The sequence below is a fragment of the Leuciscus leuciscus genome (genome assembly GCF_965113295.1).
Source record: "Leuciscus leuciscus genome assembly, chromosome: 24".
Lineage (NCBI taxonomy): Eukaryota > Metazoa > Chordata > Actinopteri > Cypriniformes > Leuciscidae > Leuciscus > Leuciscus leuciscus.
In genome coordinates, this window is record NC_138723.1 from 4621856 (window position 1) to 4634673 (window position 12818).

Here is a 12818-nt window from a genome sequence, read left to right on the forward strand (position 1 = left end):
TGTGTGTGTGTGTGTGTGTGTGTGTGTGTGTGTGTGTGTGTGTGTGTGTGTGCAGTTTCAGGAAAGTTTGTGTCATGGATGAAGGGTCTTGATGATGATGTGTGGGTTTGGGTGATGGGAGAACATCGTGACGACAAACCTTACGATCAAATCTGTGACGATATCATGGCCGAGAGAGCAGCGCTGCAGGCGCAGAGAGAGGCTGAGCAGCTCAGGTGAAACACACACACACACACACACACACACACACACACACACACACACACACTCTCTTCATTCATGCAGCGCAAACACAACTACACACTCGCTATAGGCAGATCGAGTATGGCTTCAAGTCAAGTCACCTTTATTTATATAACGCTTTTAACCCCTTAAACCCTAAGCGTCCCGCCGGCGGGACGCCACCCCATGAAAAATATTCATAATCAAATTACTAAGCAACCACTGAATGGAACAACACAAAATAGGTATCATTTTAAAGCTTAGAATCTCAGCTTTTTAATGCATCTAATTACTTCGATCAACTTCTAATGATTGCAGAGTTATTCCACTAAATACGAGTGTACCCGCCGCAGGCGCCACCTAGCTGCAAAATTAATAATCATAATTTTTTTTCAAAAATATTACCTGGATCAACTTAAAATAGATGTCATTTGAAAGCTTAGAGTCTGAAATTTACAATGAATGTAGCCAATTTGATAAACTCCAATGTAGTGCTGAGTTATTTGCTGATAAATAGAAAAAAAATGTTTTCATAATTTATAAACTACTTTTTTGTACCACATACTGCAATATGTCAAAAACATCATACAGCTCAGATAGTCCTGTGTCATATGTCATTTGAAAGGTCTCAATGAGTAGAATACAACAAGCATAATTGTTCCAGGGTTTTTAATAAACTTGAGCAAGGTTTTTGTAAAATAACCCCTTAAGAGACCCATGTGTAAACCATATATGGATGCTGCATTTTAGACACATTTCCGCTTGTAACTTCATGAAACATGCTCCAATTGTGGAAAATGACACATCATTATTTACAGCAGATGCTTACAATTAAAAAGAGTCCAAACTCAACATAATCCATCACTCAGAACTAAAGATATTCCTCATGGAGTTCTAAACCACAAAAAATCCACTGATTCACGTAGCCTAGCAAGGTAGCTTAGACTTGGCCTTTTTACTCGTATCTTCATGAAACATTCGCCGATCATGAAAAATTATACATCGTTATTTACAGCAGGAGCTCACGATTACAAAGAGCCCAAACTTAATATATTCCATCAATCAGATCTAAAGATATTTCCTCATGGCGTTCTAAAACAAAAAATACCTCAGACGCGCCTATCCTAGTATATACTCATGAAGCACTCGCGTTTGGTTTTCACTTATAACTTCACAAAGCATGCACAGATCGTAGAAAAATGCACATCATTATTTTCAGCAGACTCTCACGATTAAAAAGAGCCCAAACTCAGCAAAATCCATCACTCAGATCTAAAGATATTCCTCGTGGGAGTTGTAACACACGAACCACCACCGGCGCGCATAGACCGTTTATTATAGATGTAGCACTTGTCGCGTTTTAACTCATAACTCAATGAAGCATGCATCAATTGTGGAAAATGGCACATCATTATTTACAGCAGATTGTTAAGATTAAAAAGAGCCCAAACTCGCCATAATCCATCACTCAGATCTAAATATATTCCTTATGGCGTTCTAACACAAAAAATTCCACAGGCGGATCTATGAAGTAGCAATAGCAGTGATGCGATGTTGTTTTGATGTGACGTTTCAGCTCATAACTCAATGAAACATGCATGGATTGTGAAAAATCACACATCTTTATTGACAGCAGATTCTCACGATTACAAAGAGCCCAAACACAACATAATCCATTGCTTTGATCACGAGATATTCCTCACGAAGTGATGCATACTTGGCTAAAAAACAAGTCTCTCATCCTCCCGGGGTGCAAAGTGTTTTCCAGTTTTCCCGGAACCATCCGTGCTCGATTTCAAACGTGGAATAACACAAAATATGTATCATATTAAAGCTTAGAATCTCAGCTTTTTAATGCATCCAACCACTTCGATCAACTCTGAACGAGTGCTGACTAGTCTCTCTCAACCGGAGTGTACCGCCCGCGGACGCCCCACAGGCGCCACCTAGCTGCGAAAATATTAATTATCATATTTTTCCAAAATATTGCCTTGATTCAAACAAAATTGGTGTCATTTGAAAGCTTAGAGTCTGAACTTTACAGTGAATGTAGCCAATTCGAAAAACTCCTAAGTACTGCTGAGTTATTTGTTGATAAATAGAATATTTTTTTTCATAATCTATAAAATAGTTTTTTGTACTATGTACTGCAATGTGTCAAAAACATCATACATCTCATGAAACATTCAAAAATCATTGAAAATTGCACTTAATTTTTTACAGCATATTAATACAATTCAAATGAGCCCAAAATTTACTTAATCTATTGCTTTTATGACAAGATTTTCTTCATGGTGAAACAATTTTAAAAATGCCCATGAGGGGGCGTCAAGGTCTCAACAAAAAGGCTATCTTGGTTCCAAATGCTATAACTTTTGATTGCTTTATCCAATCACCACAAAATTTTATCGAGATGCAGCTCATATGTAGAGGGACTTCCCCAAAAAAGAATTTTCCTTCTACCTTATTTCCTTCCTGAGTTATTCCATGTCAAATAAGAAAGATATGCATTATCATAATAAAAATTATATATATTTTTTGTCTTTTATCAGCAGTTTCTCGGCAGCAGAATGTCCAAATGTAATGTAATGTATATTTTCAAAAAATTTGAAAAGTGTTCTTTCAAACGATACCTACCTTTAGAATCTCCTTGCTATAGTTTTGAAGTTATGAGTCTTTAGTTTTGTGTATGTCACTAAGAAAACTCATTTTTTTTATTGCCTTCCAAATGTGTGAGGACTTAACAAAAAGGCTCCCTTTGTTCCAAGTGCTGTAACTTTGGATTACTTTATGCTATCATCATAAAATAATGATCCAGACGCAGACCACACATAGGGGAACATCACAAAAAAAGAATTATTTTGCTACCGTATTTCCTTCCGGAATTATTGCATTTCAAATAAGAAAGATATCTAAATTATTAAAAAATAATATTAATATTTTTGTCTTTTATCAGCATTTTCTCAGCATTAGATTGTCCAAAAGTAATAAAAATTTATATTTTCTAAAAATATAAAAAGTTTCCTAACAAATGATATCTACCTTTTGACTCTCCTCTCTATAGTTTTGAAGTTATGAGTCTTTACTTTTTTGTGTGTCACTCAGACAAAAAACTCCAAAAATGGCCTCAGTGTTTAAGGGGTTAATAATATAGATTGTTTCAAAGCAGCTTTACAGAGATAATAGGAGATTATAGTAACAGAGATTGTTCTGGCTTTACAGCAGCTCTAGAATAAAGTTATTGTCCAGCTAAAGTTAGTTTTGATTGATTCACTTCCGTTGCAAAGATCATTAGTTATTAACTGTATTCGCAAAAATATGTGTCCTCTGCGCAAACTACAAAAACGCGAACCTGTGGAAACGCTGACGGCGCGCACATGCGTATTACGTGTTTAGTCTATAGGGATGCGTGTTTGAATATATATATATATGCGCAGGCGTGTAGTCTTTCTTTACAAATTGACCTCAACAAATTACTTGTCTTGCCTTAAAGATTTATAGTACAGAATTATTATAAACTAGATAGTGTTACATTAAGCACCAACACTTCAAAAGAATTATATTTGAAACTAGACTTCTCAGTAATTTTGAAGATATTACTATAAATTCAGCTTCAGCATCTTTATTTTTGAGCTATAGAGTGCTCAAACTTCTACCACAATACAAACCTCTGTAAGAATATCACAGTTATGAGTTGATGTCAAATACACTGTGTGCCTTTGTTACAGTTTCTACCGGGGTAGTTTGTAACACATGCTGGGGAAAGTTGTAGATATTAGACAAACAAAGCAGAGGCCACATTATGCAATATGCTACAAAAATAGGTTTATTGATCAATCCATATGAACAACCTAAAACACTCTGTGACAGACCATAACTTAAATCCACTTAGGCTACATTTACATTTAGTCATTTAGCAGACGCCTTTATCCAAAGCGACTTACAAATGAGGAATACAGCAAGCGAGTCAACATGAAGAGGCAAACAACGCCAGAAGTGCTCAAAATACAAAGTTCCAGACATAGCTTAGAGTAGCATAAGCCAGACACGGGAGGGATTCAGGGGAAAGGAAAGAAAACCTCTTTTTGTTTTAGGAGGTTTCGTGCTCACAGAAGAGATGAAGAGTTTCCAGCTGTCTTTTGATTGTTGTCAGGGATTCTGCATTCCGGATGAGGGTGGGGAGATCGTTCCACCAGGAAGGACCCGTAGGAGAGTACTGTTAGACTCAGGAGTGTGTGTGGAAATGAGTCTACTAGAACAAACTTCCTTAATGAACACTCAACTGCAGTGTACTGTGTAAAGAACATGGCGATCTAACTAAAAACAAAGGAGATTCAGTGAGATTGTGTGTCTGTGTGTGAATATTATAATATCAGAATCACAATGGTGACATGAATGTTGGTAACTGTGGAGTGCAGGCTTACGGGGCACAGACACTGCATTGGACACGTTTTACACACACTTCCTTTGGCTTAGTTACCAAATGTCTCCATGCACACAATTTCATTGTCTGAGGTAGATCACATCTCATAATCCTCACCGCGGGCGTTTTTCACAACTGATCTGTCCTGCGCTTCTTTAAATCCTCTCGACTTCCTTTTTTTAACGGACACTGTCCGTCACACCTTTATCTGTCTTTCATGTCCATCATCCAGCTATTCTGTAAGATTATTACAAATTATTCATCTTATTATTAAGATTATTATTAGAAACTGTCCTGAGTTGAATGTAAGGGTAACACTTTATTTTAGAGTGTCATTGTTACACGTTACATGTGGTTACTGTAGTACTAACTACAAAGTAGTCATGCATAATTATATGCAAATAACACTAAAACAAACCCTAATCTAACCCTATAGTAAGTTCATGTAGTTAACTATTATTACTCAGTACTTACATGTATAATTACAGTGTAACACTGACACCTTAAACTAAAGTGTAACCGGGGATTGTTGTAACACTTGTACCAGTGTATAGCTAGCTGTATTAGCATAATGGTTTGAATTTAAAAGTAAAAGTTAAAAATGCATCACATTTTCCTGAAAAACTACAATGTAGTCTAATATTAGTTATATGATTTTATCTGCAAAAGTTTAAGGACTAGATGAAATATAGTTTTGGTCAAAAAAGCTATATTCTTACCTCAAAATCAGATTTTTCTTTATAAAATGATGATTGGTGGATTTGATGGCGTTACAACTATACCCGGTCTCGTAATGTTATTTATTGTGCTGCCTTTAATTTATGCATTAATAAAAAACTTTATTACAGAAATAATTCATGTAATACTGTATCATGAGAATCATTATTGACAATCAGTTATTTTTGTAGTTTTTATTTATATTTTGAATGTAGCTTTTATTTTTATATTTTCTGTTTAATTTTTTGTAACTTTGTAATATGCTTTTGTACATTTTTTAAATATTATTATTTAGGTTTATTTCATTTTTATTTCATTTTTATTTGTATTTCAGTTTAGTTATTTAAAAAAATCTATTTAAAGTTAAGAATTTTAGTGCTACAAATTAAAGATTTATAAATGTTTTGTTTAAGTTTTTTTCGTCTAATATTTGTATTTTATTTTATTTCAGTTTCATTTCAATTAACACATTTTTATTTTATTTTTTTACAATAATAACCTTGTTGAGAATAACTTCTTATTTTAGAAGTTTGCTGTATTGTCTACAAAATAAAACTGTTAGAATAGGCTTAAGATTTAATTTTCGAGGATAATTATGACCTATACATAAATATTTGTGAGAGTGTAACCCAGTTATTCTCTGCAACAGCACATATTATTCAGTATTGTTCTCATGTGTTTTGTTACATTAGAGATTATTTCAGTGGTAAAACTGATGAAATACAAATAATCAAAGAGTATATTTTCTCTGATCTGGGCCAAAGAAAAGTTTAATAAGTAAAATAAACATTTATAGCAATAATCTATATAAATGATGATTACAAAACAAAGAATAATAAAATAATCAATAAAAGTGAAGTTGTAAAAGTAAATAACAAGAATAATGACTCGACTTCTGGAGCTGCTTTATAGCTGAATTGAACTATAAATATTCTTTGAACATGTATTGTTTGGCATAAACTACAGAGTAATCCACTAGTTTAATATTTGACCAGTGTAAAGGAATGTTATCAGCACAGGGCTTGTGTGTTCAGTTCCTCCTCGTGTGCTTGATCTCGTCACTGACAGAACTTAATATGAGGATTTGTTTCTGTTTTTAGAGGCACTTCTGACGTGAGATTATGATAATCACAGTTTTGGTGTATATCAGTTCAAGCACAACCTGTATGATCTGTGTTTCCATGATGCAATGTGTGTTGTAGATAACTGCACTGAGCCAAAGGGCAAAACCTGAAGAGGTTCTGCAGTATTTAACATCAGCTGTGAGACGAATGTGCTCAGTTATCCAGTCATAACTAGTGATAATAACGGTTTATGCAACATTAAGCAACTGCAGAATCAAATAGGGGCTGAAATCCAAAACAAACTGATGGCTGCACGATTTATATCATGGAAAATATGTGGGAGAACACGTTTGACTGCTTTTCTTTTCACGTTGACAACTAGACAATGAGCAAAAGGAATTTTTCTTTCTGTGTGTGTGTGTGTGTGTGTGTGTGTGTGTGTGTGTGTGTGTGTGTGTGTGTGTGTGTGTGTGTGTGTGTGTGTGTGTGTGTGTGTGTGTTTTGTCATTTCATTGTGAACGTTCTCATTGACATTCACGCTCTCCTCTCAGAGCAACATTTCTTCTGTTAATAATTAATGACCTCTAATAACCTATGCAAGTGGCCTGCATGTTTTCATGTTTTTCCGCGTATAATTGTCCAGGGCTAGGAAAGAAGCTGAGCTGGAGAAGCGTTTCTCTGGACTGCATGTCGAGCCGGAGCAGGTTGTGTTGTCGGATCAGCTGAAGGCCAGAGAGGAACAGAGAAGAGCTGACGAGGAACTCGAGGTACTGCCGTAACACACGCACCGACACACACACACACACACACGTTCTGCCCTGGTCTCAGTGTGATGTGTGTATGTGTGTGTGTGTCAGGAGGAGAGGCGTAAGGCTGAGGAGGAGCTGAGGAGGCTGGAGCAGGAGAGAAAACAGCAGATCTACATCAGCCTGAAGGAGAAGCAGTGCAACAAACACACACACGACCAGCAGGACAACCACTGGCAGCAGACATGTAAACAACAACACACACTCTGATCACAACCACTTATCAAATATCTCATCTACAGGATTCATGGGAATTATGGTTCATCTCACCCCAAAAACCACAAGGAAAAAATAAGAAACCTAATAAAGACAATTAAGAGTTTTTGGGGGGAATTTCCATCAAAATATTGTTATTTTAAAGTGCCCCTATTGTTCCTACGACAGGTTTACATGCATCAAAGGTCAAAAAACTGTTTCATTTCCTCATAATACACATTTGCACATCACCACATTTTCAATGATTCTCAACCGGCTCGTCAGATGAATCAATCTCTCTGCATTCCTCCTTTCCCAAGCTACTCTGCTCTGATTGGCCAGACTGCTCAGTCTGTTGTGATTGGTTTACCGCGTACAGCGTGTACAGCGTCAGATTTAAAACTTTGCAGGATGTTTTCATTCACTTAGAGCTATGTTACATGTTAATATGAAAGGTCATTTTCAAAAATCCATAATGGGGCACTTTAATCATAAAACTTTGGGGTGGGCGATATGGACAAATTCTTAAAGGGTAACTCTCACCAAAATTGAACCTAGGCTCTTTTTGTTAATCTACCCGAGTCAAACTTTCGTGTAAAAGCATAATTATAGTGGAAACGCCACTTTTAAGATTGACCGTATTTTCGTTTTCGGTCAAATTGCCTTGTGAATGGGAGTGAATGGGACACTACAGTGAGCATCAAAATCTCTATTTTTAAAACACTAAGAAGGCTCGACACAACATGAAACTGTGCTGGAAGTATCACCAGGGGCTCTACACATGAACTCCAGCATTGAGAACATTGTTTATGTACACAGAGTTTACTAAAAAGAAAGGTTTTGTACGACTCACTTTATCAGTTAGTGTTTCCGGTGGCTGGAATTTTTGTCAGTCAAAAGTAGTCGATCTCTGAATGCAACGTAACATGAGGAGATGGAAAGCTCCTAAAGCTTAGTTCCATATAAATTCACGGATAATTTTTTATCTAACTTATCATGCTTTTCATTGAAATTACAAGTTCATGACATTTCCTCATTCGGAGTCAGTTCATTACGTTGCATTCGGAGATCGACTACTTTCGACTTTTGACTACTCAAAATTCCACTGAATTCACGATGGCATGCTTGCTGAGACGCGTCTTTCTGTGTGCACAATTATGCTGAGTTCTTCTTAGTAACACTTAGTAACAAAATAATCGAATTAAAAAATCATCATGGAGAATAATGAGAATAACTACTGTTTATTTGGTGTGAGGTTGGTGGCAGTGACACATGACAGTTGTAGTCTGAATAGGGAAGTGTTGTTCTCTGCGGGCTGTGTTATTTCTCAGAGGTCGTACATGTACAGTAGGACTAACAGTGTGGTTTTGCATATGTGGTTCCAGTGCAGAAGTCAAAAGCCGCAGACGTGCGCAGACGGTCTCTAGCCAAGCAGACGATGGAGGACCACCGCAGGCGCTCAGTGAAAGCTCTGGAGAGAGGACGTGTAGCGGCCGTCACCAAGGCCTTCGCCAGCTCAAACCCAGACCCCAACCCTCCACCTAAACCCAAACCCAGAAACACCAGCGCTGCCCTCAGCCGGTGAGTCCCGGCACTTCACAGCCAGTGTCTTTCATATCTGTGACAATAATTCAACAATAATTACATAATAAAAAAGAAGAGCTGGTGCTTTGAAAGTCATAATGACCATGTTTGCAGAATAAAGGATGTTAACACTGGATTATTCCTGCATTGACATAAACATGAACTGGGAAGAACTGTTCTCTTGTGGAAATACTGGAAATGCTTGCTCTGGACATTCATTATAGTTCAGTTGTTGTAATTGCTCTGTAATTGAACTGTATTCCTGCTCCTTCTCTTATGGTGCTGGAGCCCGTCTGTATATTGATGTATGCTCGTTTAGTTTAAATGGTTAGTTCTGTTATTAATTACTCGCCCTCACTTCGTTTCAAACCCGTAAGACTTTCGTTCATCTTCGAAACACAAATGAAGATCTTCTTAATGAAATCTGAGAGCTTTCTGTCCCTCCATTGACAGCTGCGCAACTAACACTTTCAAGCCCCAGAAAGGTAGTAAAGACTTCATTTAAGTAATCCATGACACCAGTGGGTTAACCTCAGTTTTATGAAGTGATGCAAGCGCTTTGTTTGCGCAAAAAAACCCATAATTTACCACTTTATTTACAAAAATATTAATCTCCAATGCATGTTCACGCAACAATGTCTGCTCCCGCGTCAACACGACACGCATGCGCTCATGAACGTGCTAGTTGCGTAGCTAGTTGCGTGTCATTTGTGTTCTGAAGATGAACGAAATGAGGGTGAGGAAATGATGATCATTTTTGGGTGAATTAACCCTTTAATGTTTGCATGGACTCGTCCTCCTTTTCGGTGTCTTTTATCAACAGCTACATTCGTTTGGACATGCAGATCTCAATGTACTGTACATGTTGTGAATATAGTGTTTATATGACGCATAATTTTGATTAATTATGTTTTATTATTCAGCTGTGTGATTCAGATTTCAACAAAAAAAAGAAAAAAAATTGAGAATTTTTGCTAAATAGATTCATAAGCATGTGAACGGTCTATTAAAACAGACTGGCCTAAAAATAGGACATTATATTAATATCTGGGCTATGATGTGATGATATAGCAATTATGTATGTCTAGGAAACACACACGACACATCAAATGTTTGTGGTGCAGTAATATTCTTTTGAAAATTTGGAAGAAGTCTCTTCTGCTCACCAAGGCTGCATTTATTTGATAAAAAATACAGTAAAAACAGTGAAATATTATGACAATTCAAAACAGTTTTTTTCTATGTGAATATATATAGTCAAATGTAATTTTTTCATGTGATCAAAGCTGAATTTTTCTGAATCATAACTCCAGTCTTCAGAGTCACATGATCCTTCAGAAATCATTCTAATATGATGATTTGATGATCACATTTTTTTAATAATTATTATCATCGTTGAAAACCTGCTATCTATTTAATAATCAGTAATGTAAGTACATGCCGAGACCTTGACTCATTCCATAACTGGAATACCACCTGTCTCGTGCTATTAATAGTACGTCATGTCTCATACTCATCTCAGGAATGTCATACTGCAGACTGTACATATTTTGACAGGAATTTCCCCTCGACACATCCTTGGCAATTCCCTTGTTATCCAGTAGAAGATGCTCAAATCTGAGCTATTCATGGAGCTCAGTGTCTTAGCCTGGTTAACTATCTGTCACACAGCTTCAGTTGCTCAGGTTGTGATGATCCAGGGTTGGACAGAGATGTGATGAATGTCTCTTCTGTTGTGATTGGCAGGAAGGCTGGTATGCGGCGCTCATTTTCGACGTCTAGTCGAGATCATATCATCCGCTGGTTTCGGGAGGAGCAGTTCCCCCTCAGAGCAGGATTCCAGAGCGACCACAGCCGAATCGCCCCCTGGTTTCACGGTGAGACTTCAGCTGTTCATCTGGACCCTCTCCTCAGACACTCCTGGCAGACACCGCAGCTTCTGTTCTGGGCTACTGGTGCCTCTGACTTACTTAGCTGGGGTTTAAAACACACTTAATACTCAGTAACATCATCGATCTGATCTGATCTGATCTGATCTGACTGCACTGACACTATTGGATGAGAATTAAAGCTGAATTGAACAGAGCTGAACGAGCTTGTTTGGTCAAACCACAAACCTCAAAGCTTCAGCACTGCCACTCTGAGCTCCATTGCTATGTCTGAGGTAAAACACGCCCCCTCATTAGCATACAGAAGAGGAAATGGAGAAATAAATACATGTAGACATAAATACATATATAGGCCTACAGAAATAAATGTGAAAATAATATCAATTGGAATATCAGTGGTATTAAATAAATGAAAAAAAAAAAAATCTGGAAAAAAAATATTATGCAATTATACATAAATAAGGAAATAAAAGTATAAATATTCGGCACACAATCTGAACTTTAACCACAGCAATTTTGGAGTCTCTAATTCAATCCCTCTAGCGCCACCAACTGTCCAAATTTGCACTCATGTTTATGCTAATAACTTCAGCGGCTCGAAACGATTCGATTGCACCCTATGACATCATTTTCCATCATGTACATTTTAGCATTTTTGTAAAAACCTACTTTTTCAAACTCGTCCTTGGAGGTGTGTCCGATTTCCCCCCAAATTGGCTCAGATCATCTGTAGACCTTACTGGCAAAAAGTTATGAAAAAGCTTTTTAATAGACCAAACTGTTCTTGAATAATGTACAAATGAATTTAACGAACAGCACGGCAAAATGAATGTGTGACTGACTGTATCTCCCAACGCTTTAGTGTATTCAGACCATCACAAGCATGACCTGAGGCTACATGCTGCGTTTCGGCACAGTGCCACCTACTGGTCAGGAGATATGAAAAATAGCCTCTTTTGTTTTGTTTATAACTTCTGAAATTGTAAAACTGGCCTCTTGATTCAGTCAAAAGTTATAAGGAAATTTGAAAAAATATGAATAGCTTGTGATTAATTTAGCTTATTTTCATGAAACTGGTCTTGTTAGATTCCTTGAGTCATACTGAGAATAATGATACCAATTATTCCATAGTCAGTCGAAATTGCCGTCCGCCATTTTGAATTTCTTTGAAAACCTACTTTTTTAAACTCTTCCTGGACTGTTGGTCCGATATTTACCAAAATCAGCTGAAATCATCGTGAGACCAAACCACTGTGGAATAATACATCAGCCAAACATGATGGCATGATGCCAAGCTGATTCTGAGGCTGTATCTCTGACTCTCTGCACTGCTCTGGCATATTGACACTAGACTTTGCCTCTTCACACTGACCATAGAACATCCATTTAGTAACAGCGCCACCTATTGGTCAAAAGCGATAAGCAATTCAAATCCTATTACATGTGATTGCTTTGCCTAAAATAAGTGTTGCAGTTGGTCTGATTATTTTTTGTGTGCTTGGCCCCTTGATTGCAGCCTGCAGCTATATTTGTCACTGTGAAGCTGCTTTAAAACATTTTAGCAACATTTTGCCCCAAAAAGAGAAATCTTTACTGTTTAAATGAGTGAATGTTGTAAATGTTACTGTGCACTGCTGTCCTGTAACGTGCATCACCTCACATATCCTGCAGGGATAATCTCCCGTGAACAGGCAGAGGCGCTGCTGAAGGAGGGCGGGCCCGGGCTCTTCCTGGTGCGCGTTAGCGAGAGGATATTTGGATATGTGCTTTCCTATCGATCTAAAGAGGGAGTCAAGCACCTGCTGATCGACGCCTCGGAGAACTGCTACATGCTTCTGGGAGACCAGATCAGATTCACATCACTCAGTGAACTCGTGGAGTATCATCAGGTGATGTACTGCGCACGTCACTTGGGGTA

General features: G+C 37.4%; 1 protein-coding gene across 6 annotated transcripts in view; it reads left to right on the forward strand.

Moving 5' to 3' along the window:
* Positions 1-12818, forward strand: part of sh2d4a (SH2 domain containing 4A) — a 74244-nt gene that overhangs the window by 59807 nt on the left and 1619 nt on the right. For all 6 annotated transcript variants that reach the window (XM_082157354.1, XM_082157353.1, XM_082157355.1 and 3 more), the window contains 6 exons: positions 56-215; positions 7070-7193; positions 7284-7419; positions 8813-9008; positions 10758-10888; positions 12572-12789. In XM_082157354.1, coding sequence (XP_082013480.1) covers positions 56-215; positions 7070-7193; positions 7284-7419; positions 8813-9008; positions 10758-10888; positions 12572-12789 — 965 coding nt within the window. The remainder of the gene's footprint in view (positions 1-55; positions 216-7069; positions 7194-7283; positions 7420-8812; positions 9009-10757; positions 10889-12571; positions 12790-12818) is intronic.